The sequence below is a fragment of the Aedes aegypti genome, chromosome 1, assembly GCF_002204515.2.
Source record: "Aedes aegypti strain LVP_AGWG chromosome 1, AaegL5.0 Primary Assembly, whole genome shotgun sequence".
Classification (NCBI taxonomy): Eukaryota; Metazoa; Arthropoda; class Insecta; order Diptera; family Culicidae; genus Aedes; species Aedes aegypti.
This window is the reverse complement of record NC_035107.1, coordinates 47,215,162-47,242,618: the sequence shown is the minus strand read 5'-3', so window position 1 is coordinate 47,242,618 and position 27,457 is coordinate 47,215,162. Positions and strand designations below refer to the sequence as shown.

The window sequence follows — 27,457 nt, the reverse complement described above, 5'->3', positions numbered from 1 at the left end:
AACTTAACTTATTCGGTGACTATTTTTATCTTTGAGTGTACATCGGGGAATAGCTGTGTAGGAGTAAATATAAAAGCGAATTAAAAATAAACTTGAAAGCTTAGCTTGAATCGAAAGCAGTATGTCAATCAACTTTTCAATGGAGGCACTTCTTCGAGCACCTGACTCTGCAATTTCTTGATAAAGCGTTCAGCATGGTAAGGATTCTATTGTGATGCGTGACGTCTGGAGCAAGGTATTTAAAAGGGAGGTAGTTCAATGTGTCAAATAGGGCATTCCACCATATTGGAAAACAATTTGACAGCTGGCCGGTTTGTTATGCTTCATCAAGGCAGTAAGCCTTGAGATCCTAGCAACATGCTTCCCCTCAAACCATTTTGCTTTGCTCCTGTCAATCAACTACAGCTTTAGCGTTCTCTTTCCGAACTCGTTCTTTAAATTTCTTAGTGCTGACTCTCGAGGAAGATGTTGTTTAAGATCTCAATATGTATTGAAATTATTCATCTCAGTGACATGCGTTCCAATTCGTTGAAAATTGATGTTTTAAGAGAATAGTCATACATAAATGTGGCACTATGAACGCCTCTGTCCATTGCAGTAACCGTAAAAGCCCATTCACAAATTTCATAACGCTGGGAAGGGTGGATTGGTGCCCTAATGATGTTACGGCTCATACTAAAACTAAAAAAACTGTAATTCAAAAAGCGTCACATCGGAGTGGGTGGGTGCCCGAAATGGCCGATTCTAGCGTTATGAAATATGTGAACAAACCGTAATCGCAGTTGTATGTACAGTTACCTACATTTGTGCACATTACAGGTGTGCAAGTAGGAAGAATTGAATTCAGTACACAATAATACAAAACTCATAGCAGGTATTTCCGGGAATACACAAAACACTTGAGATATATATGGATAATTATTTAATCGAAAAACGTTCAAAATAGGACACCATTTCAGTGATTTTTGGGCTCCATTTTGTCTTTCACCGTTGCAATAAAAAGTCTGAAAATAGAAAAATAAATTAGTTTCCAATTGTTACCTTTTCCATAGCTCAAAACTTCGTTCTGAATACATACGAAATAAAACGGAGTACAGCACAATGCAATGGCCTCATGATGCCTTAAACAAGCTAAAATCTTCCATTGTACACCAGATTAGCAGCGATAGAATTAGTCCATGCAGAGCCCATAAATTTCGTTTAAATGCACGATCACGATAGTCTAAAACTAGAAAAATGGAATAAGGCTTGAACTTAAACTATAAAATGCGCTTACCAATTTTTTGTACTCGGAATAAGTCTTTTCTACTGCACACATTTTCAATTTGTTTTCCAAAACATAACAAAACTATAATCGTACCATGGAAACGACATTAATCAGCGGAGGGGAAAGAACATCGCCAGCCAGCCGACTCACCAGCTGTCATTTTTTACCCCCCGCTGTTTATCATTCCCCGCATCCACTGACTGCTTAGATCAATGTACCTTTCTTCAAGATACCTTGGTCTGGAGCTTGTCTGCAATGATACCTCCCCCCCATTGGAACATAATGCACCGTAATGTGAAGAAATTTTATTGCATACCAACGTTGCCGTCGTCGTCTTTTTCTTTCGTTACTTATCTTCTTTTCCATTCCGCCCTCGCAGTCAAAGAAGAATCAGTGACTGCACAGTATATGTACTGGTTTGTGGTACGAAAGCCACCTCTTGTTCCGCCCAAGACCATTTTCTTCTTTCGTGGCATTTTCCGTCGGAAACAATTTTCACCCCGAGGTTTCTCGCGCTGCAAACTGAGGAATTCGTGAGCCACACGCCAGGATCCGAGTAATTTCTCACGGGGAATGGTCTTTCCTTTGGTACCCACATTCGGTTTCGGTTGTTTTCCTATACAAATGGTTACCTTGTACCCTTACACATGGGCGCAGCTAGGATTCAAACAGTTCTTCCAGAAACTCTTTCATGTGCATATTCTATCAGATGTATTCTTCTTCTTGGTATTAATGTTCTCACTGGGACAGAGCCTGCTTCTCAGCCTAGTGTTCAATGAGTACTTCCACATTTATTAACTTAGAGCTTTCTTTGCCAAATTTGCCATTTTTGCATTCGTATATTGTGTGGCAGGTACGATGATACTCTATGTCTAGGGAAGTCAAGGTAATTTCAATTACGAAAAGCTACTGGACCGACCGGGAATCAAATCCAGACACCTTCAGCAGGGCTTTACTTTGTAGCAGCGGACTCTAATCACTCGGCTGAGGAAGGTCCTATCCAGGGTTGGGAAAAAATCTGAAATTCAATCTACAGTAGCCAAGCAAAACCAATCACAGTCAGCAAAGCCAGTGAAACTCACGCCCATCGCTGCTGTAGGCAAAAAGCCTTGAAAATTGCAGAACACCCGTTGCTAAGGGCAACCCAAAATTACTGTAGAAAAATGTTCTATTTCCCGCTGCATTTACCGCATTTAGAGCCTTCAATGACACTAACGATTTAGAAAATTCATGCACCCAAAATAGGCTACATGATAAGATTCACGTTTTTGAACTACCGTTTTGATTCATATTACGGACACTTAAGGCCTCAGTGAAGTATAACCCAGCTTGGACCATACAAAATAAATCATTCTGTATGATTTTTTAGCGTTATCGAGCGTCGGAAGCCCTTAACTTTCGGATGGTGGGTAAAGAATACGCGTCCGCAACTTGAATAATTTTAAATAAATCAAAACTTGTGGCCTTTTCATGATTCTTATTCCGGACGCTCCCTCACTTTTGCCTCATATTCCGGACGCTTTGATTCGAATTACGGACAGCTCATGATAATCATAAATGGAACAGTCAAATCATCAATTGAAATCGTTCAACCACTTAAAAGACGTCTAAGGTAGTTGGGCATTATAAATTTGCAATGATATTTATGGAAAAAAACCTAATAAAACGAGCATCGAAAATGAGAACTTTTGGACGGCGAAAATTGAAACATTTCTTGTGAAATGTTTCCCATACAAACGAGAGTGTCCGGAATTTGAAGCTGTCCGTAATATGAATCAAAACGGTACGCGAAATTCAAGCCTACTACTAATACCGTTCCCAGCACTGGTCCTATCAAATGCTTTCATAAACACAAGGCATGAGTTTTATACTAACATTTGTTGCAAGACACCGAAGATTTTTTTTCGTTAGTATAACTAATGATATAGTCAATTTTTTGCTGGTTTAAGTCCATTTTTTTGCTAGAGTTAAACTGAAATTTTTTGTGAATGTATTTTCCGTGTATCTTTCGAAATACCGACCAACCTGCCCTTCTCTGGTTACGCCCACGTCCTTACAACAGTACATGCGGTGATGGGAAAGACATGAAAGCTTACCTGGAATCGCTGCTGGAAGTCATCGCGACGTCCCTCGTGCACCCACATCACCGGGTAGGAGGACCGGCATGGCAGCGTCAGATTCTTGCCCTGATCGACGACGTACTCGTCGTAGACCACACCGAACGAACGCGTCACGTAGAGCACTGCAAAGGGGGAATATGAGAAAATATGAGAAGGGAATTAGTTGCGTTATTTGGATGGATGCTTTGCACAAGATTCGCCACAGGACAGCAATATGAATTCTGCTGAAGCTGACGTCTTTGTTTAGATTGTTTAAGGGTTTGGTTCTGCGATGATATTTGACATCACTTTTAACGAAACCCAAAATTAGCACTTTTCAGCACTTAATTTAGTCAGTTTGAAGCATTGAAAAGGCAAATAGGCAACTAAGAAAGTATATTTACCAAGTTGTGTTTCAACAGAAACACCCAAAGTTTCAAGAAGTTTGGTTTCAAATTACGACTATGAACTATGATAGCAACTCCACCACATGCACCATACAGTCGATCATAACGATAAACGAAAAAGTTTGGATCTCTTTTGAGTTTGGATCCAGGTTTCAAATAAGATTCAGTAATAACTGCTAAATGTATGTATGCCATTCAAAGAACGAGCATTCCAGTTCAAACTATTTGAAAACAAAAATCAATCATAGTGGTGGTTTTGAACACTGCATCAACCATTTGATTCAATTCTTCAGATAAAAAATCAAAATCAGAGGGAGACATGTTTCTAGAAGCAGGTACATTTCTGATGATTTTTTGTTGGGATTTTCAGTTGATGAAGAGACGGAATAGAAGTTAGCTGCGGCGGCATGAGCATGGGTATTTCGACGTAGGGGGTTTAGGGGCATAATGAACGATTCTACCCCATTACCCCGAATGCCATTTCCCCGATTGCCATCACCCCGAATTCCATTACCCCGAATGTACCATTACCCCGAATTCCATTACCCCGAATGCAATTTCCCCGAATTTACAATTATCATGACATGATGATATTGATGACATTTCCCCGCGATATTGGAATTCGGGGTAATGTCATTCGGGGTGATGGGACGGTCGGTGTTTTGGAATTCGGGGTAATGGCGTTCAGGTTAATGGCATTCGGGGTAATGGGATTCGGGGTAATGGGGTAGAATCATAATGAACATACGGGGCGAAATGGACACCCTCTCAATATCTGATAATACGCATATTTCATCAAAAATTCATTCACTGCATGCAATCTGTAATGCATTTGAAATGTTTGACGGTATAAAAGTATATTTTTTGCTTCAATTGTTCTTCAAAATTTGACTTAAATTTTTTCTCAGTTTCAAATTGGCATATAAGCAAGACCGTGGAAGAATCTAATTTTTGAGCAAAGTAACGAACCCAGAAAGGTTCTTCTTAACTATTATGATTGAGGGAAAGCCCTTTTGCATATCGGAATGATTGACAGTCATTGAATATATTGGAATAACTAAATTTTATGCAGGTGTTCATTTCGCCCCGATACCTTTTTACCAGCCTTGTTTTCGACCCAATTTTCTATCTCGCTTTTCTGACATATGATATGATTTTTATCACTATGAATGAATGTGGCACGTCGTCCTAACATCAAACTTGAAAATTAGCCGGGGGTAAATTAAAAACATTGCCATTTAATGATCTTAAAACGAACATTTGCTTAACGTGTCCATTATGCCCCTAATTCCCCTACTCGTCGTAGACCACGCCGAACGAACGCATCACGTAGAGAACTGTAAGGAGGAATATGGGAAAATATGAGCGGAAATAATTGCAGTCGGTTAAGACCACACACTCAATCACGATTTGCTTGTTCGGTAATTTTTTATACTGGGTACGAATTGTAAATCATAAAAAATACCGAACTTTCAGCTTTTTGATTGAAAACTTCTGAGGTTCAGTAATAATTTTTACTTTTTACTGAACTACGGTAGCTGTCAGACCCAATTTTGCAACATTACCGAACAGGCCGAAAAGTCAGTAAAAACAATTACCGACTATTCAGTAGTTGATGTTTTTTACTGACTTGTCGTTAAAATCAAATCAAAACAAACTGATGCGCATGCGGGCAAGTGTCAAATGAGAATCTCCTGCTGTAAAATCGTCCGGCGCCGGGAGACACGGCTATGGCAACCAAACTTTTCCTGCATCTATTTTGCGCTTTCTCGTGGTAAGTAGTCGAAATTTAGTGAGAAACTCAACCCTTTTGAGCAACCAAAAAGGCTCAGGACGATTTAACTGCTTACTTTGGTGAATTCGGTTGTTTTCCATACAAGAGGTAAATTCATCTGCATCATTGAGCTTGCCTCTTGTATGCAAACTAACCAAATAATGATTTTGTCACACATTTTTCGGTTACTTCCACTGAGATATGAGCATACCGTAGATGTTTATTCGTACGAAAAATGCATGTCGATGTTCATGTTCATGTCGATTGGGTTTTAATTTGTATTGATTTCTGAAAAAAAAAACAGTATCCGGATAAGCAAAAGCATGGGAAACTGGAAAGCCAGTAAAAACACTCATCAATCAAAACATATTTTGGTTTACTGGGTTTTTTCGGTAATCGTAAAAATTACCGAAAAAACCGTAGTTCCAAAACCCAGTAAAATTTTACTGGGGTCGGTAATCTGAATTGGCTGTGCAAATCAATCGTAGAAGGGTTTCTAGAAGTAGGGCTATCAGGGTAATAAATTGAGAAATATCCTGAAGAGCACTCATCAAAATTCTGCCGTTGGAATTGCTTTGGAAATTATTGCATGAGCGATATTTTGCATTGAAGTCAACTTTTACAAACAGCGAAAGACACCGTTCTTTCCTCAGGGCAATAAAGACGAACGCACCAGCTTCTATTGCCATATGATATAAAGCTAAAGTATAAAGTACAATCAGTTACAAATATAAATTAAATCAGTACTTACAGCTTCGGTGTTTTCGTCTCTGAACAAGTTGGTTCTATGGTCTAATCCACCGGTTTACTAAATTCACTCGGTCTGAGAATTGTGACATTTGAGCGGGGCACGCTCCCGTATGATCATCGTGATCTGGACCCGCTCTAGTGTCAAAATTCTTCGGCCGAGTTGGTTTAGTACACCAGTGGATAAAGACCATTGCTGTTGTTCGTGATCGTATTGCTAGTTGATCAAGCAATCAACAACAACAAAGCAGAGCTGAAAACACCGAAAATTGGCAAGCGTATGCAATCGTACGTAGTCCGACAAATGCTCAGGGGTTCGTATCTCCATTCTCACGTAACACTTTTTTTTGCATGTAGTTTCTCAATGTGAATAGATTTGAGGTTATAGTAATGAACTTTGTAGGCTTCAGACGACACTGTAGATAAGATTTCAATAATTAAGCACAGCTTCCATGTAGTTCATAGAGAAAAATTAAATGTAAATAATAGTGAGTAAGTAATGAAATTTGTAACTGTTCGTAGTGCCCCCTTAGCAGGTTACCGAAGTTTTGTCGCGATTAGTGTAGTTATCGTGTCAATTGAATGTTTATTATTCAGGAAAGTGTTTGTGTAGTGTTTTTCTGCTCTATGTTTGGTCACCCGATCGGTACGCAGCCTACCAAATGCTACCATAACTACAAGCTACCGAGGACTCTGCCTCAATCCCATGGGAACAACTGTTGCACGTTCAAAAAAGAATTCCGGAAAAGGGAACTGTCAAAAATACACCGTGAACCACCGTTGCGTTATCGTGAACGTTCTCGGAACCAGGCAACACATGGACTTATCCACGGTCTTCTTTTATTGTCGATTTTCTTTTTCTTTTCGAGCTGTGTTTTCATAAAATGACATCCGGACCAACATCCACTGAATTAATTTTTCACCGGATGAACATTGAGTGGATGAATGCGCAGTGAAACCGTTCATTTTTGTCAACACGGCCCGCAGTAAAGGTTTTCTTTCCGCTGGAAGTTACAGCGTGACGTCATCGTAGATTAGTTCATTCATGTAAACATGATCTAGTTCACGGTGTATTTTTGGTTGTTCTCGTATTCATGACAGCTGTTCATGGATACGAGTACGGATTTTTTTCAGTGTGGTAGGGGGCAATTCAAATATGACGTCCATCGTTTTTCGGAATTTCTAGAAGCCACCCCCCTCCCCCCTCTGTCGCGCTTTTTCCAATACCTTATACACGTACTGTCACACTTTCGTAGACACCCCCCCCCCCTCCCCCAAATGATGGACGTCATTTTTGAATCACCCCTAGCAAGGCCATGATAAATATTCTGGAGATAAGTTTGGCCATTTACCCAAGTATTCCCATCAGTGAGAGAGGTGGAAGAGTGAGTGTGGTAGGATTAGGAGCCGTCGGTTATAAAAGATAGTAATACCTTTATAAACACCCCCTCCCCCACCCCCTTAACAGAACCGTGGTTATCCCTAACATTGGGCAAATTCAGATCCGGCCATCGCTACATCAGGCCGACTACCGGGATGCGTCCCGGTGAAGCCATCCGCAGCCTTTTGTCCTAAATGCTCATCCCGTGGTCCTGGTATGGCGGCAAAGGTCGCAGGAAACCATGGACCGAGCGGAGATATAAAATGAGAAAAGGTCAGACTAGTCTTAAGAAAGTAGGTGAAGTAGGGAGAAAGGTAGATAGCGAGATAGAATAGTCAGAGGAAAAGTGAGAGAGATAGAGTGAGAGAAGAAGTAGAATAATAAACAGGAGTGTGAAAATGCAACCCAAGTATTTTCCTGGGGCCCAGATAGCCGTAGCGGTAAACGCGCAGCTATTCAGCATGACCATGCTGAGGGTCGTGGGTTCGAATCCCACCGGTTGAGGATCTTTTCGTAAAGGAAATTTTCTCGATTCCCAGGGCATAGAGTATCTTCGTACCTGCCACACGATATACATATGCAAAAAAAATGGTCAATCGGCAAAGAAAGCTCTCAGTTAATAACTGTGGAAGTGCTCATAAGAACACTAATCTGAGAAGCAGGCTTTGTCCCAGTTGGGACGTAACACCAGAAAGAAGAAGAAGAAGTGTTTTCCTGAATTTCGCGAAACAGCAAGGATAAGCGTGCCGACCTTAGAGTTGAAGGGTATTTAGAGAGCCCCGTTAGCCGCTGGGAAGGGTCTCCTTCTGTCAACCCTCTTAAGCTGTCTGTAGCTGTGAGTGAACAGCCGTGAGTTACAAATTAGGGAAATTAATGCAGTACTAGAATGATGTTGTGGTTTTCACGGTATCAACGCTTTTTTTCCGCAATAACGTTGAATGATGACGTTCTGTAGACCTCTCTATGTAAGAAGGTATCATACGCTGCCAGCGCAGAGTGGTGTATGTACTAATTAAAGAGGCTAGATTGGATAGAGAGGCGCGCAGGTACATCAGGGTGTACTCAATATTCCCTCCAGGTACGGCAATCCTCTGGTCGGCTTACAATACGTCGCGCCCTACATCCAGCACGGCCAGCTTGGCTACCGGACGTTCGAACACTCCGGTGGCGGTTTGCACGGTGGCCGCCGGCTTCTTGTCCTTCCGGCTGATGCTAGTAGCGATGACATTACCTTTGGGCCAGCAATTCATGGGAAGCTTTGGATCAACAACGGCCACTATGTCACCGACAGCAATAGGCTTCGTATCGGTGTACCACTTCGTTCGGTGAGTGATCTCCGGTAGATAGTCACTAAGCCAACGTTTCCAGAACTGGTTCGCAAGCTGTTGCGACATTCGCCAGGTCCGTCGTAGGGTTGCTCCGTTGTCGTCCAAAGTGTATAGCGGCTTAGTACCATCCATTGACACCAAGAGGAAGTGATAAGGGGTGAGTGCGCATGCGGACTCATCGTCTACAGGAACGTGCGTTAGTGACCGACAGTTTACGGTGTTCTCGATCTCGACTAGAAGGTTCCGTATCACGTCATCGTTAGGCTTGTGAGACGGCCGATTCGCCATCAGGTTTCGTTTCAGCTGCCGCCCATGTGCGATGAGGCTGGATGTTTGAATATCCAGTTTGTTTCGGTCCCACCGATCTCCTTTATCAGATCGTCCTGGTTGAACGCAGCTACAATGTTCATTAATTCGCGGCTCGCGCTGATAAAGCATGTGTCGCGATCACTGTAGATCGTTCTAGGTGTACCTCGACGTGCTGCAAAGTTGCGAAGACACATGATGCACGAGTCGGTACTCAAAGTGTGTACCACTTCGATGTGGATTGCACACGTAGTCAGGCACGTAACCAGCATGCCCCATCGTTTATTCACGCGACGCCCTACAACAACTTTGAGTGGATAGAAATGATCTACGCCAATATGGGATCGAGCGAATTAGTCCAGTCGCTCTGAAGGAAGGTCGGCCATTATAGGAGGCTGCGGTGCGGCGCGATGGTTTTTGCAGTGTTAGAAATTGTACCGTGCCTTGGCGTAGACCGCTCGTAGTCGCGGTATGCAGTATCTATGGCGGAGCTCATTTATTGCGGTTTGTTGGTTAAGGTGGTTCTACTTATAGTGATAATGTGCGATAATAAGTTTGATGGTATGGTAGTCACGTGGAAGGATAATTGGGTTCTTACCGTCTTCGGTGGCTTGACAACATGCGTCGATTCTTCCTCGCATCCGCATCAATCCGTCGTCGTAGGAGATAGTTTAAACAAAGCACTGGTTTTGGGAATGGTTTTATGTTCCCTGGATGGCTTCTGCAGAATTGTCTGAGAAAGCTTCTCGTTGAGCTTGACGAATCACGTAGCGTTCGGCGATCTGCTTTTCCTCTGTGGAAGAAGGCCCATGAACGGGACCTTCAGACGACAGTAACGAAACGTACGAATGCGGCTACCTTGATCATCCGCTTCCAGCTGGAGATGTTGATTGGTGGATCTGGTACGGTAAAGTGAGTTAGTAGAGAAGGACGGAGTTCTGTTGATGTCTTGCTACCTTTTGTTGATTGACATGGCCATAGTTCTTCCGAAAGCTGTAAAAACTCTGGCCCAATGAACCACCTGGACTCTGGCGTCATGTCCGGAAATAACTTCCATTTTGTGTCTTCGTCATCTACGTTTAGCTTTGTCGGGACCCACCGCCATTGTTTGTGGTCCGTAGCTTCCAGGATCTTGTTAACGCGGCTGGCAACGAAAAATGTGTAACGACGATGGTCCGAGTTTATCCAGCAAATCATATGCCTGGAGTCCGAGAGGAAGAACTGCTTACTTGGAGTGATTGACAGAGATCCGGTGATTGCTTGGGAGAATCGTGTATCGATGACAGCTGCCATTAGTTCAAGCCGCGGGGTAGAGTGGTATCTCAAAGGTGCTACTCTTGTTTTGGTGGCAACTAAACGGCACCAAACGAATCTATTCCACTCAAATCGTAGGTAGAATGCGGCAGCCATACTCAAGTAACCATGGAGCATTATATCATTGCTTATATAAAGCATCTGCATTGCCGTAAGCCTACCATTATAGTAATTTAAAAATGGAAAAGGGCCCTTATACAGTCGAACTAATGCTAGAATTATGCAACCAAGCAATTCTTAAAGTAATATTAGTACATTGATACATTTGTACTGTAGCATTGATGCTTATTGCCTGACAGCTCTTGAAATTTGTCGTATTAAACCAATCAGCATCAATATTGTTGATATACAGTAGAATACGTGCAATTTTATAATGCTTGAGGTTACTTGGGTAGCATTCTCGCTGGCATCTACGAAATGTGTGTAGCTGAACGTCGTCTAAATCCGAAGAGGCTTGAGAGCAGAAGCATCGAGGTGTCTGAACATGTTCGACTTGAGGCAGCACTCACAGCCAGCTGCACCATTTAGCAAAGGCGTTGTCATCGATCTTGTCGTCCCATTGAATTACACTGCGACAGATTTCTTGAAGTAGGATCTTAAGGAACATGACGAATGGCGCGATGAGTCAAAGGGGGTCGAAGATCGTCATTAGAACCCGTAGAACCTCTCTTTTCGTGGGCTGGCGGTGACCTATCCTCAGTTCACCATCATAACGGTTCCAGCCGACTTTGTAGGTGAACACGTCTGAAGCTGTGCACCACCACATCCCGAGCACCTTTTCCGTTCCCAATTCTGGCGAAAGGTCAAGAATCTTCTCTTCCACGTAGGGCTTCCTGGACGCGTTGAGAGTTGGTGGTCCAATTACGTATTTCGAACCCACCCTGTGAGTGTACGTACCTCATTTCTTTGGCAAGTTCGACCGCCCCCTCCTCTGTGTCGACGCTTACCAGCATATCGTAGACGTAGTGCCGTTTCTCGATAACCTCCACCGCAGCAGCGTATTTCTGAGCGAAGCGCAGAGCTTTTAAGTTCATCGCATATTGGGCACTGCTGGGAGAACACCAAGCGCCGCATGTCATGACGTACATCACGTAGACCGCTACTTTTCCATCATCGTCCCTCCAGTAAAAACGTTGGCACTGCTGGTCTTCTGGCCGCATCCGAACCTGTGGAACATTTTCCGTATGTCACCAGTCAGGGCTATGGGACATTCGCGGTAACGGATCATCACAGTGAACAACGACGAAAGATGATCGGAACCTTTCAGCAAGGCAGATTGCAGAGATACTCGGAATGCTTTGACCGCATCGTGCCATACAATCCTTACTTTCCCTGGTTTAGTTGAGTGATGGCTGCCGCAATTCTTCGTCGGATAACCTTCGTATGTAGCCTTTCTTGTAGTAATCGGTCATTTTCTCCTTCAACGTTTTAGCCAATGTTTCCTCCTTCATCATGCGTTGTTCAAGGCACTGGAAACGTCGCTGGACCATCGCTTGACTGTTCGGCAGGCGAACGGCGTCGTATTACCAGAGTAGGCCGGTTTCATAGCGTTCTCCTGTGAACTTAGTTAGCGACGGTACCCGACGAAAGAACAAAGATGGCCCCTTATTCTGCCTTCACGGGGAAAAAACAATCAAGCATTACAATTTTAACCCAGACATGTTGCTCAAGGAAAACAATGATGCATTGTATTAGATCATGGTTCATGAAACGCCAACCAGACTCATACCCCATTACCTCATGCCTGTTGGCTCACAACAAGCTTTTGTGCACACTTTGTGTTGTTTTATGTACTTCCCGAGTACTTTCACTTTCGCAGCACGATGAATACCGCGAACATTAAGCTCGTCCCACACAATGCACCCCTGCTGTGCACCAACAAGGCCAAATTCATCCTTCGTTCCACTACTAGGGTAAGGGCGCTGTTCTTCATCCCTGTATCAGTTTTTGTCCCCTTGCAAATTTTGAGACAAAGATTAGACTAAAAATAGCCTCTCTACCCTACCATTGGTTGTATCAAACTTTTTCTTATTCTGTTCACAATCGACCAAACGACGTCATGCTAGAATATAAAGCTGAAACGTGGTCGTTTCAGTGCTATCATTGTCGTCACGTGAAATATGAAATGTCTTAGAACAATTCACCTATGGAAAGGAGGTACCTGTTGCTCAGAAGAAACGAATTTAAGGAACTCGTTTATATAATGTTTATTTTTCATTTACTGTTCGACAACATAAAAAAAAACTTTGATAATTATTTAAAATTTCCGAGTTAAAAAAAAACCAAAGGTGTAAATCGCAATGAAAAATAGTTGGAAAATAGTTAGAAGAAAAAGTTTGTAGGATATCAAAACTTATCCTAACCTATTACACCAGCCAAAAGTCAAAAGCACTAAGGATTATGAAGGAGAAAAACTTTTCACATGTGGTGCGGGAAAATTATGGAAAATGAAAGAGGAAGGAAAACAGCAGATTCCTACAGCACATGCACCGACGACATCCTATGAAGACGTGACATAAAATTAGGAGGACAACCCGCCGACCAACCCGTTCGTCCGAGGTCCGGAGATCGAGAACAAAAGGAAGGCAATAATGATTGAAAATAATAATGACGATAATAAAAGTGCGATGTTTGTTTGGTCGGGGCCAATGAAAGTGATGATCGAGAGGAGGAAAAACTGCGGAAAATTGCTTCTCGAAGAAGTCCTTGTGACATGAGTGCCGTCGTCCCCAAGTGGGTGACGGCCTATGTCGATTAAGATGCCTCAACAATGATGCAATCACTTTTTCGTTAAGCCCTTCAGTCGGAGTGGTTCGACGAAATGATAGTCCTTATAGTTTTAGGAAGGGGAATGTCAACAAACTGACTTGTCGTGGGATTGGATTGGGCTTTGACTTGGATTTGGCTTTGACTTGAATTTGGGATTTGGATTTGGATTGGAGTTGGTTGGATTGGATGGATTTGGTGATTTGGATTGGATTTGGATTGGTTTGGATTGGATTTTGGATTGGATTTGGATTGGATTTGGATTGGATTTGGATTTGGATTTGGATTGGATTTGGATTGGATTTGGATTGGATTTGGATGGATTTGGATTGGATTTGGATTGGATTTGGATGGGATTTGGATTGGATTTGGATGGATTTGGATGGATTTTGGATTTGGATTGGATTTGGATTGGATTTGGATTGGATTTGGATTGGATTTGGATTGGATTTGGATTGGATTTGGATTGGATTTGGATTGGATTTGGATTGGATTTGGATTGGATTTGGATTGGATTTGGATTGGATTTGGATTGGATTTGGATTGGATTTGGATTGGATTTGGATTGGATTTGGATTGGATTTGGATTGGATTTGGATTGGATTTGGATTGGATTTGGATTGGATTTGGATTGGATTTGGATTGGATTTGGATTGGATTTGGATTGGATTTGGATTGGATTTGGATTGGATTTGGATTGGATTTGGATTGGATTTGGATTGGATTTGGATTGGATTTGGATTGGATTTGGATTGGATTGGATGATTGGATTGGATTTGGATTGGATTTGGATTGGATTTGGATTGGATTTGGATTGGATTTGGATTGGATTTGGATTGGATTTGGATTGGATTTGGATTGGATTTGGATTGGATTTGGATTGGATTTGGATTGGATTTGGATTGGATTGGATTGGATTTGGATTGGATTTGGATTGGATTTGGATTGGATTTGGATTGGATTTGGATTGGATTTGGATTGGATTTGGATTGGATTTGGATTGGATTTGGATTGGATTTGGATTGGATTTGGATTGGATTTGGATTGGATTTGGATTGGATTTGGATTGGATTTGGATTGGATTTGGATTGGATTTGGATTGGATTTGGATTGGATTTGGATTGGATTTGGATTGGATTTGGATTGGATTTGGATTGGATTTGGATTGGATTTGGATTGGATTTGGATTGGATTTGGATTGGATTTGGATTGGATTTGGATTGGATTTGGATTGGATTTGGATTGGATTTGGATTGGATTTGGATTGGATTTGGATTGGATTTGGATTGGATTTGGATTGGATTTGGATTGGATTTGGATTGGATTTGGATTGGATTTGGATTGGATTTGGATTGGATTTGGATTGGATTTGGATTGGATTTGGATTGGATTTGGATTGGATTTGGATTGGATTTGGATTGGATTTGGATTGGATTGGATTTGGATTGGATTTGGATTGGATTTGGATTGGATTTGGATTGGATTTGGATTGGATTTGGATTGGATTTGGATTGGATTTGGATTGGATTTGGATTGGATTTGGATTGGATTTGGATTGGATTTGGATTGGATTTGGATTGGATTTGGATTGGATTTGGATTGGATTTGGATTGGATTTGGATTGGATTTGGATTGGATTTGGATTGGATTTGGATTGGATTTGGATTGGATTTGGATTGGATTTGGATTGGATTTGGATTGGATTTGGATTGGATTTGGATTGGATTTGGATTGGATTTGGATTGGATTTGGATTGGATTTGGATTGGATTTGGATTGGATTTGGATTGGATTTGGATTGGATTTGGATTGGATTTGGATTGGATTTGGATTGGATTTGGATTGGATTTGGATTGGATTTGGATTGGATTTGGATTGGATTTGGATTGGATTTGGATTGGATTTGGATTGGATTTGGATTGGATTTGGATTGGATTGGATTTGGATTGGATTGGATTTGGATTGGATTTTGGATTGGATTTGGATGGTTTGGATTGGATTTGGATTGGATTTGGATTGGATTTGGATTGGATTTGGATTGGATTTGGATTGGATTTGGATTGGATTTGGATTGGATTTGGATTGGATTTGGATTGGATTTGGATTGATTTGGATTGGATTTGGATTGGATTTGGATTGGATTTGGATTGGATTTGGATTGGATTTGGATTGGATTTGGATTGGATTTGGATTGGATTTGGATATTGGATTTGGATTGGATTTGGATTGGATTTGGATTGGATTTGGATTGGATTTGGATTGGATTTGGATTGGATTTGGATTGGATTTGGATTGGATTTGGATTGGATTTGGATTGGATTTGGATTGGATTTGGATTGGATTTGGATTGGATTTGGATTGGATTTGGATTGGATTTGGATTGGATTTGGATTGGATTTGGATTGGATTTGGATTGGATTTGGATTGGATTTGGATTGGATTTGGATTGGATTTGGATTGGATTTGGATTGGATTTGGATTGGATTTGGATTGGATTTGGATTGGATTTGGATTGGATTTGGATTGGATTTGGATTGGATTTGGATTGGATTTGGATTGGATTTGGATTGGATTTGGATTGGATTTGGATTGGATTTGGATTGGATTTGGATTGGATTTGGATTGGATTTGGATTGGATTTGGATTGGATTTGGATTGGATTTGGATTGGATTTGGATTGGATTTGGATTGGATTTGGATTGGATTTGGATTGGATTTGGATTGGATTTGGATTGGATTTGGATTGGATTTGGATTGGATTTGGATTGGATTTGGATTGGATTTGGATTGGATTTGGATTGGATTTGGATTGGATTTGGATTGGATTTGGATTGGATTTGGATTGGATTTGGATTGGATTTGGATTGGATTTGGATTGGATTTGGATTGGATTTGGATTGGATTTGGATTGGATTTGGATTGGATTTGGATTGGATTTGGATTGGATTGGATTTGGATTGGATTTGGATTGGATTTGGATTGGATTTGGATTGGATTTGGATTGGATTTGGATTGGATTTGGATTGGATTTGGATTGGATTGGATTTGGATTGGATTTGGATTGGATTTGGATTGGATTTGGATTGGATTTGGATTGGATTTGGATTGGATTTGGATTGGATTTGGATTGGATTTGGATTGGATTTGGATTGGATTTGGATTGGATTTGGATTGGATTTGGATTGGATTTGGATTGGATTTGGATTGGATTTGGATTGGATTTGGATTGGATTGGATTTGGATTGGATTTGGATTGGATTTGGATTGGATTTGGATTGGATTTGGATTGGATTTGGATTGGATTTGGATTGGATTTTGGATTGGATTTTGGATTGGGATTTTGGATTGGATTTGGATTGGATTTGGATTGGATTTGGATTGGATTTGGATTGGATTTGGATTGGATTTGGATTGGATTTGGATTGGATTGGATTGGATTTGGATTGGATTTGGATTGGATTTGGATTGGATTTGGATTGGATTTGGATTGGATTTGGATTGGATTTGGATTGGATTTGGATTGGATTTGGATTGGATTTGGATTGGATTTGGATTGGATTTGGATTGGATTTGGATTGGATTTGGATTGGATTTGGATTGGATTTGGATTGGATTTGGATTGGATTTGGATTGGATTTGGATTTGGATTGGATTTGGATTGGATTGTGGATTTGGAATTGATTTGGATTGGATTTGGATTGATTGGATTGGATTTGATTGGATTTGGATTGGATTTGGATTGGATTTGGATTGGATTTGGATTGGATTTGGATTGGATTTGGATTGGATTTGGATTGGATTTGGATTGGATTGATTGGATTTGGATTGGATTTGGATTGGATTTGGATTGGATTTGGATTGGATTTGGATTGGATTGGATTGGATTTGGATTGGATTTGGGATTGGATTTGGAATTGATTTGGATTGGATTTGGATTGGATTTGGATTGGATTTGGATTGGATTTGGATTGGATTTGGATTGGATTTGGATTGGATTGGATTTGGATTGGATTTGGATTGGATTTGGATTGGATTTGGATTGGATTTGGATTGGATTTGGATTGGATTTGGATTGGATTTGGATTGGATTTGGAGTGGATTTGGATTGGAAAAAATTGCATCGTGGAATTGGACAGCAGAAGGTGAATTCAAATGCAAATTTGTTCTTCATTTACAAGTTTGCATTTGAATTCACCTTCTGCTGTCAGAAGTTCACTATTATGCAAAATTTTTCGTTTCCTGTTCTAGAAACTTTCTCACGTCTCTTTGCCATATGCCTTACTAATTAATATAACGACATTAAGATCTCAAGATCTTTGTTCCTCCTCAGAAAAGCCTCGCTTGAGGCAATTCATACGCTAACTTGAAGCATCATTTGCGTTTTTGAGGGCAACCCATGCGCCAGCATGTTTCTCATAGGTGTCGCACTACAAAACCCTTTCATCACTCACCCGGAGCAAGTGGTTAACCTGTGTCACGTAATGAGTTTGCCACGAAGCAGGTGTAGATGTATAGCTGATTCTAGTTTTATGACACAAACCTTACACGGAAACTATGGCAATGGCACGACAAAAAGAAAGCACACTCAAATGGCAGAGCAACAAGAAGCGCTTCAGGGGACATTCAAAAACTATGTACAGCTTTTCCTGTTTGGACAAATATGGCGTCTGATCCAAGTCAATTCTTGTTGAACACAGGGCAATTTTGAAAACAATCTAGGAGGCATATTTGGATACCAAAAAACTTCATAGACAGGTTCTTTGAACATCCCCTCCATTGTAGGCAGTAGGCTTTGACGAATGGGAAAAGTGGTTGACACTCGCCAACGTATGCATCGTGTTCTTTCCATGAGTGAAGGTCGTGTCTCAGAGCTACATTTTCTTACTTCTTTTCTGGTGTTACGTTCCAACTGTGGCAGTGCCTGCTTCTCAGCTTAGTGTACTTATGAGCACTTCCACTGTTATTGGATGAGAGTTACAGATACGATGATAAGAATTCGATAAAAATATCCCTATGAAAAGATCCTTGGCTGGTAGGCTTCAAACCCACGACCCTCAGCTTGGTCTTGCTGTATAGCTGTGCGTTTACCACTACGACTATCTGGTACCCTTTTCAGAGCTACCTCATGAGAAACGATACGAGAATGCTGGAAGGAAGATGACGATGCGGGGTGCTTTCTAGGTTTTTCCGGTATGCGGATGAGTGGTTTCACTCTGAGAATAAATAATGCAAATTTCCTGAGGTGTCCGAGAGCAACCCCGCTTTAATGGGTGGGCGAGGATTTGTTGCTTGGGGTAAATTAGGTAGAGAAGCCATGGTTGGTAAATTTTATAAACGAAACAAATTTTAGGGATTGATGAAGTGTAATTGAATGCTTTGTGTAAAATTTTCCAAATACCTTATCTACTTCTTTGCTTTGCGGATGATTGTGAGGTTTAACCCTGAAAGCCCCGGGACATACCTTTTATTTTCAATTGACTGGTGCTCAAAAACAAACAAGTTTAAAAAATGCAGGGATTTGAGACCCAATTTTTATAAGGTACACCGGGGCAAGTTGAAACGGGTGGGGCAAGATGATAAGCATTTTTTTTTTTAAAATATGATGCCAATAAATGTTTGCAGGTTCTTCTTCCCTAAAAGTTTGTTCCTTCTGTTACCTTAATGTTGCTGTAGATAGTTTTCCCATCATTATAAAATTTCACTATGCAACCTTGTTATTTCATCTTACCCCTGCCATTTCAACTTGCCCCGGTGTACCTTCTATTAAGCAACAAAACCAATATTAAACGATTTTTGAACTTTAAGGTGAAGATGTATCGAAGCCAAACCTCAAAGTTTCTAGAGCACAAATCTAGAGAATCGGACAGTAATTCAGGCCGCAAACTTGATCGATTGATCAATGGCTGGTGGTGACCAATCGATTAAGTTCGCAGCTTGATCCGTTGTCTGGTCCTCTAGATTTGTGCTTTTGAAAATTTGTGTTTTGGCTTCGATTCATTTTCACCTTAAGTAACGGACCAATGCAAGAATATAACACTTAGTGTTAGCATTGTCTTGATATATTTTCTTGCATGGAGCGAAAGCCGAAAGCTGGTTCCGGATGTATTTTCCGGGTAGGAGTCGCGGCATGCAAATTTGCAAATTTGACCCAAAACAACAGTGCGGCTACTTATTGTCAAGTCTGGGTTGTAGGATCACTTCCGGAGAACCAGGAAACAAACTTAGATGCTCAAGTTTCATGAAATAGCCTCAGCGTAGCTGCTGGAACATGGCTCTTGTCTGTTATGACTTTTCGTCATGTTGGCCAGGCAAAGACCAGATTCTGAGGGCACGGCCGGTGAACCAAGAGGCAACCCTAAATAATAGGTAAAACTAGGTAAGCGACTGCTCAAATTTGTAAGAACTTCTTGACAGAATTTCTGTAAGAACATGATTCTTGCCTGTATAGGCATTTCGGCAAGATTGCTAGACAATGACCGGATTCTGAGGTCACTTTTGGTGAGCCAGAGGACAAACATGAAAGAAATACAAAAAAGATGCACGGATACTTAAACTTCATGGAATCATCTCAGCACTGCTTTGCTGTTTACGTTGCAACTTGCAAAATATCATATTTGTTTCTTGATTTAATAGAAAGGATATCAAAATCCGGACATTCCCAGACAACCAGAAGTCGCATCAAAGTTCACGTAATAACTCGTTAATTCATACAAATTAAATCGAACTCGCAAAATAATGTGGATAAAATCGTCAGATTGATGAGTTTCTTCGCATAAAACGCTTTTTTCTGAGTTCATTTATACATTTTGTTTCGTCCCGTACACTCGTACAAAGTAAGTCAACTCAATCCGTAGCAGCTGTCAAATTAACATTTGTTATCATAAGTTAAGTCGCATAAGATTATAGGTTAGTTCGGTAGAATATTTATTCACTCGCATTATATGCTATTAATCATAACATAATATATGCACGTATATCGCCTCCACTTTTGTACGTAGAAGGCCTTTTCGCGACATCTTATAAGCGAAATTTTGCAGATACAAAGCCTCCAGGTGATTTCGTTAGGCGTACATTTTGGTTGTCTGAGTTTTTCTGAAGGGTTAATACATGCCTTATTTGTGTTTGTCTCTTGGTTCACCAGAAATGACCTCAGAATCTGGTCATTGTCTGTTCATCTGGCTGAAGTATAAATCCATGCTGAAGCATGTTCTTACAGTTACGCTGAGGCAATTTCATGAAATTTGTGTGGTTACATACCTAGTTTTGCCAATTATCTATGTTTGTTCCTGATTCACCGGAAGTGGCCTCTGTATCTGGTCATCTGGCCGAAGTGTCCATACAGACAAGATGCATGTTGTTCTAGCTACGCTGAGGTTATTTAATGAAGTTTGAGCTGTCGCATGGCTAGTTTTACCTGTTATTTATGTTCCTTTCCAAATTTACCGGAAGTGACCTCAAAATCCAGTCATTGTCTGGTAACCTTGCCGAAGTGTCCATATAGATAAGAGGCATGTTCTTACAGCAACGCTGAGGCAAGTAGTCACATTGTTACTTTAGGTCAAATTTACATGTGTTCCTTGGTCGGGGCTCTTACCCGGAAAGTACTTCCGGAACCATGTTTCGGCTTTCGTTCCATGTAAGAAAATAAACCAAAAGATGTATTCTTGCATTGGTTGGTTACTCATAGTTTAAAAAATGGCTAAACTCTTTCGTCAAACATTGAATTCTTTGTTAAAATTGTTGAAAATGTGGCTAGGGAAAATAAGTATTCGGTTGAAAACCATGTCCAGAACTGAACTTCCGGCTGGAAAACTCCACTCGCAGGAAGTCAAACTCAGCTTATCGATCATAATGAAAACTGCATTTCATTAAACTTATTTGTTTCTGAGCACCATTCGTTTGGAAATAAAAGTTTTTTTTTTATTACTTTATTATAGAGACTTTCAGCCCTGGGCTGGTTCGTCTCTTTTAAAAGAGAGAATTAGATTATTTTTTACAGAGTTTACGTATATCAAAGTTTTCTTAAATTCCTACGGAATTCTGAAATATGGATTTAGTTTTCTTTAGTTTCTGGCCTTCGGGGTGTCATCGTCGTTCGTCCTGTCAGTAAGCAAGTTTCATCTAGTCCCATCCGTTTACCTAGTTGTAAGTAGTTACGCAGGTCTATGTTGATTGGTAGTAGCCGGTGATTTTGAGGAATTCGATTAGTGATTTTTCTCTGTCTGCGTCATTAGATAATGCGTCTCTAATGCTCAGGCCGATGTCATGTTGATCTCGGATGATTTGGAATGCAGGGCAATTTATAATTAAGTGCTCTACCGACATATGGGTTGAGCACACCGAGCATTGTTTGAGGAAACCATCCCGGGATCCGAGGTCGTGTGAAAATCTAGTGTAACCACAGCGTAGTCTAGAAAGTATTCTTTGGTCCTTCCAGTTTTTTGTGTCGGTCCAGCGATGTGTGTCACCTTTTATTTTCCGTAGAAAAGAATCTCGAGCTAGATTCCATTCGTTCTCCCATGTTGAAGTAAAAACTGTTTTGATCCATATTTTTAAATCGGCTGCAGGTACTTCAGGGTGCGCTGGTATTTTTGATCTGCCTTCTGCTGCCAGCTTGTCCGCAGCTTCATTTCCCTTGATACCGCAATGACTGGGGACCCAGACATATATAGTGTTGCTGTTTGAAGCTGTTCTGATTGCTTGCACCAAAGGGTGTTTGTTCTTTGGGTTCTCAAGAGCTCTCAGTACACTAGCTGAGTCGGTAACAAAAGCTTTCCAGGTAAAGCTGTATTCTGTAACCGCCGAAAGAATAGCCGTAGCTTCGGCCGAAAAGATCGAGGTGGATTTGGGTAGGCCTCCGCATTTATTGATATTGGGTCCGAAAATGCCAAAGCCAACTTCGCTAGAAGTCTTTGAGCCGTCAGTATAGAAGAGTTCATAGCCGTTCAGTTTTCTTTTGATAAGTTCATTGAAACGTGGAATCACAGTAGTGGGATTCAGGTTTTGCTTGGTTGGTCTATTGAGTGTCCAGTAGATCCTGGGTGGAGAGAAGTCCCACACTTCATCTCCAACCCAGTGGACCGTGGACACTGGGGGGAGGATTTGGTGGGCGAATTGCTGAAGGAGTTTGTTTGCCTCTTTGAGGAGGAACACTCCCTCGACATCCCCGCTTGTTTTCTCCAGGAAACTGACAGCTTTGGAGCATACGGATATCGCAAAAATGTATCGGAAGGGGGGAATTCCAGCTTCGACGCATGTGGATGTTGCTGGTGTACAGGGTAGGAGTCCAGACAAACTGCGGATGCACCGATTGTACGTCGGTGCAAGTTTGCTGATCACGTTTTCGGAGTTTCTACACAGCAGTTCGGCACCGTACAGTAGCCTGCTGCAGACAATTGCTTTGGTAACACGCACACCCACGTCGCGGTTGTTTTTGGTGTGCTTGCTGGTGATAATTCGTAGCAGGTTTAGTCGACTTTCACATTGTTTTTTGATACGATCGCAGTGCGGTTGAAAACTCAGATGCCGGTCTAAGTATAATCCCAGGACGCGGATCGTAGCATCAAAGGGAATTTCTTCGCCGTCGATGGTAGGAGGATTCTTTTTGGTGCGATGCCTTCCTGAGCATATATGGGAGAAATGGCTTTTGGATGGTGATAGGTCGAATCCTATAGATAGTGCCCAATCGTGTACTGCTTTGATTGCGTTTTGGAGTTTCCTGCGGATCAAAGTTGGTTTGTGTACTGCAACGAGGATAACAATGTCATCCGCAAACACAAATATAAAAACGCCTTTTGGTAACGTTTCAAAAACTCCGTTCATGGCGATAAGGAAGAGGGTTACCGCCAACACGGAGCCTTGAGGTACGCCGGTTTCCTCCGGAAAAGAGTTCGATTTCGTGTTTCCGATGCATACTTGAAAGGTTCTGTTCGTCAGAAAATTACGGATGAAAACAAAAGTGTTGCCACTGATTCCCCAGCTGGCCAGTGTTCTAAGCACTCCTGGAGTCCAAGTACGATTGTACGCCTTTGAAAGGTCCAGTGTGGCCAAGTCCACGTGGAGGCCTTTTTCGAGGGCGTCGTCTAGAACTTGGCCGAGTGTTGCGAAGTACGTGTTTGTGCCACATCCTTGGCGAAATGCGTGTTGTCGATGGTCGAGGAGATCGTTGTCACGGATGAATTGTGTTAGTCTTCGATTGACCATTCGTTCCATGACCTTACCACAGCAGCTGGTCAAGGAGATGGGGCGGTATCCGCTCGGTTCAGTACGATTCGAGTCATTTTTGGGAATAGGAATGACTAGGCTGTGTCGCCATTGATCGGGAAAAGTTCTATCTTCCCAAATTCTATTGTAATTTTTAAGTAAAACTCTTTTTCCGATGGGTGGAAGGTGACGAAGGAGAGGGTAGCCGATGTCATCTGGCCCAGCTGATTTTCCTTTACCGTTACCTAATGCAAAGGACAATTCAGCAGAAGAAAAGGGTTTGTCTAATCGATCACCTGGGCGGCTACGCGGGATTGAGATGGATTCAACGGTAGTCGAAAAATCGTCAAGCTGAGTAAAATCAGGGTTATAACCGCTCCGAGAGCTCAATTTAGCGAAGAAACCACCAAGAATGTTCGCAATTTCTTTGGGGTCCCTGGAGATGCCGTTGCTGGTTTTAATGGCAATACCGTTGATGCCGCGTTTCCCTTGCAACGCGTTTATGCTTTTCCACAGTTCGGAAGATGAGCTGTCACTGCTTATACCGTTCAGGAATTCGTCCCATGATTTGCGCTTTGCAGCACGAACTATGTCCCGGCATGCGTTGCGTTTTGAGCAGTAGTCCGCAGCTATTTTTTCTGCGTTAGGGTGGTCTTTCGGAATCCGTTTCATTTTTCTTAGGGCTTTCCTCCTCAATTTAATAGCGGTCTTGGTTTCAGGTGACCACCATCTTAGCGCCCGACGGCCAGCGTTTGGGCTTGTTTTCGGAATGGCTTCGGAGGCTGCTGTAAGGATTGTGCTAATCAACCCTTCTAGTGGAGTATCATCGTCTATAGGGCTGATTTCAATGGTATTTTGGAAAAGTTGCCAGTCAGCTAATTCATATTTCCATCGTGGACGTGTGGTTGTTTTTGGTGTGGGGAAGTTGCAGTAGATCGATATCGGATGATGGTCACTACCCATGGGATCCTTGGAAATTGACCACTGAAGGCGTCCTAAAAGGTTTTCGCTAGCGAAAGATATATCTATGGCTGAACTGATAAGCGGTCGCGTGAAAGTGGGAGAGCCGTCGTTCAATATACGAAGGTTTGCTTTTTCCGAGGCCCGAAGAATTTGGAAGCCCTTTTCAGTGTTCCTTCGTGAACCCCAGCTAACATGATGCGCGTTAAAATCGCCCAGGATCAGGAAAGGCGGGAGAAGCTGATCGAGAAAATTGGACAACCTCTGCTCAATGTTCTTGCAATCCAATGTTGGTATATAAATACTGACAACGGTTATTGGAAAGGGAGATTCAACTCTAGCTGCTACTGCGATCAGATCTGAGTTAGGAGTAATGTCAACGTAGGTTGTTGATCTATGGATTCCAATTGCTGCAGACTGATAAATGTTTGCCCCACCTTTCAGGATCCAGTTGTATTGGCCTTGTAGAGTTTTTTCCATTGTTTTGGTGTCTGATCTATGAATCTCCTGAAGGGCAATTATAACGGGTGTAGACTCTGCTATGAGCAGTTCTAGATCAGCAAGGTTGTTCGAATAGCCATTCATATTCCATTGTATCGCTAGCGATGAATGCTTCGTCTTCTTGCTACTCGCGTTGCCTGGGTGTGAGGGAGGGGTTCTTGTTCGCGTACTTCGTCTGCGTGCTAGTCCTACGGGTTTGCAGGAAGACTTAAGACTGGAAGCAGATCGCAATGGATCTTCACAGGCAGAAACAGCTAAAGTGGGTCTTTCTAGCGGTGAGGATATTGAGCTCACAGGAATGAAGGTCAATAAGGATGAAGGGCCAGCAGCTGGAATAGCGGCGTTGTCGGTTCTGTACTTCCATTGGTCATATTTCTGCGCATCCGACCGAGCTTCCGGAGGGATAGGATTATTAAATTGTAACTGTGCAGGCGGAACTGTCTCCTGTCTGGGAGCCAACAACCGCCGGGGATTGTCCAAACGATCCGATTCACACGAGGCTCTCACGCTGGTGGTGCTACGGCTACTTGAGGCATTTTCCTTATTAGTTTGCTCGTCGTCCTGGGGGAGTATGATGTTATCATGCGACCCGTTGTTTTCCTTACAGTGCAAAGCCTTAACTCCCTCGCTGACCGTTTCAAAGGAGTTTGCCAACGAACGCCGGAGGTTGTCCACCGGTTCCGGTCCAGCAAAGTCTTCCGCACTGGTGGGGCCCCGGCTGTCCGAGACCTTATCCTGCTGGCTTGTTTTTTTGGTTCTGTCGAAGTCCGGGTGGGGGAGTATGATGTTATCACGCGACCCGTTGTTTTCTACAAACGGAGTACCGATGGTTCCAACGCAGTTTATTTCCAAAGAGTTTGCCAACGGATGTCGGAGGTTGTCCACCAGTTCCGGTTCACCAAAGTCTTCCGCACTGGTGGGGCCCCGACTACCCGAGGCCTTATCTTGTTTGCTTGATGTGTTTATGAGTCCCTCGGAGTCCAGAAGGGGGAGAGTGAAGTTATCACGCGACCCAGAAGTTTCCAATCCCAAGGGTTGGACGTTCGGGAGTGCTGTTTGAGCCGCTATGTTAGCGGGGAAGGAAAGTTTGTTCAGGAGTTTGTTTGGGGTATCGTCCTCTGTTTGATGCATGTTGTTTTTATCTCGACATGAAATAATTTTTGGTTTATAACTCATTGTAGTTATTTGTTATTACGGATGGTGGAAAAAGGTAGGACGTAGCTTGCTAAAATGTTCCTGATGCCACGCTCTCTTCCATTGCTTCGTCTGAAGACGACGAAATGTGGTGTTCTACCCCTGACTCATTGCAAATATCGTTTTCAGGTGCTGGAAAATCTTCTGTATCGGAGATGTACATTACTGATTCGTTGGCCTTGGTTCGTTTAGCATGGAGATCGCCGCTGTTTTTTCTGCATTTTTTTTCCTCAATTTCGGTTTTGTTCCGGTGTTGGTCCCAGAAGCGACTACATCCATCGGCGTCGCGGGTACTACCGATAGGTTCTGCACTACGGTGACTGGTGTTGTCTTGCTTGTTCTATCTTTCTGGTTGTTGTGCCCTTGAGAGCCGGGAAATGAGGGGGGGACTTGAGTTTTGGTGGGTTGCTGTCGTTGTAATTTGGAGTTGCTGCTGTCGAGAGAAGTGGTTTTGGTGTGCGCGCGTAGAATTCTAATTTTGTTGTCCTTTTTAGTTACAGTCTCTTGAAGGAGCGAGACTTTAGCGACAAGGTCCTCAATGGTCCCATGCTTGCGGACCAGATCCAACCTGGAGTCCTTCTCTAAGGCTTTCTCTAGATTTAGGATCCTCTCATCCTTCTTTTGTATTTGATTTTGCAGGTTAATAATCAGTTTTTCGAGACGCTGGAATTCGTTGCTGCTGTTGGGAACATTTCTTGAGGAGATTTGATCTTCGAGAGTCTTTATTTTGCTATCCTTTTCAACCATTTGTACAGAGAGAGCTTCCAACTTCGCCGACAAGTCCGAGATGGTTTTATCTTTGCTATGAACTGCAATACCTGCGAAAGAACGTTGACCAGTGCTTGCTTCAAAAGCTCTTCTGGCTTCGGGATAAGACAACCCCCTATCCACTCGTATGTGCTGTATTGCGTCCTCGTTTTGGTACACTGGACATTTACGGCTGCCGAGCGAATGGTCGCTAGACTTACACCGAGCGCAGTATGCAGGGTTTTGGCATCGAACACCTTGTGTCAGTTCATGTTCCTGGTTGCAGTTTCCACACGTCGGGATTTGCTTCTGGCATTTTTGCCTGGTGTGGCCAAATTGGTAGCACTGGTAGCAGAGCATTGGTGCAGGGTAGTAGGGCCTGGTTTGAATACGCTGGTAACCGATGTCGATGTGTTCGGGAAGTGTAGTTCCACTTACGGTGAGAATCACCGTGGGTGTGAGTT

General features: G+C 42.3%; 1 protein-coding gene and 1 long non-coding RNA gene across 8 annotated transcripts in view; both read right to left on the bottom strand.

Moving 5' to 3' along the window:
• The window catches only part of LOC5566774 (contactin-2), a 161,202-nt gene that overhangs the window by 56,150 nt on the left and 77,595 nt on the right, over nucleotides 1–27,457 (bottom strand). For 6 of the 7 annotated variants that reach the window (XM_021844782.1, XM_021844527.1, XM_021844585.1 and 3 more), the window contains exon 3: nucleotides 3,364–3,509. In XM_021844782.1, the coding sequence (XP_021700474.1) occupies nucleotides 3,364–3,509 (146 nt within the window). Of the gene's footprint in view, nucleotides 1–3,363; nucleotides 3,510–6,298; nucleotides 6,386–27,457 lie in introns of those variants that run through there. The other variant, XM_021844824.1, reaches the window with a different exon arrangement.
• Nucleotides 908–1,486, bottom strand: LOC110676560. Its single transcript, XR_002500514.1, has 3 exons — nucleotides 1,277–1,486; nucleotides 1,079–1,228; nucleotides 908–1,004 (listed from the first exon to the last, which is right to left on the bottom strand). It is a non-coding gene; the product is annotated as an uncharacterized LOC110676560 (long non-coding RNA).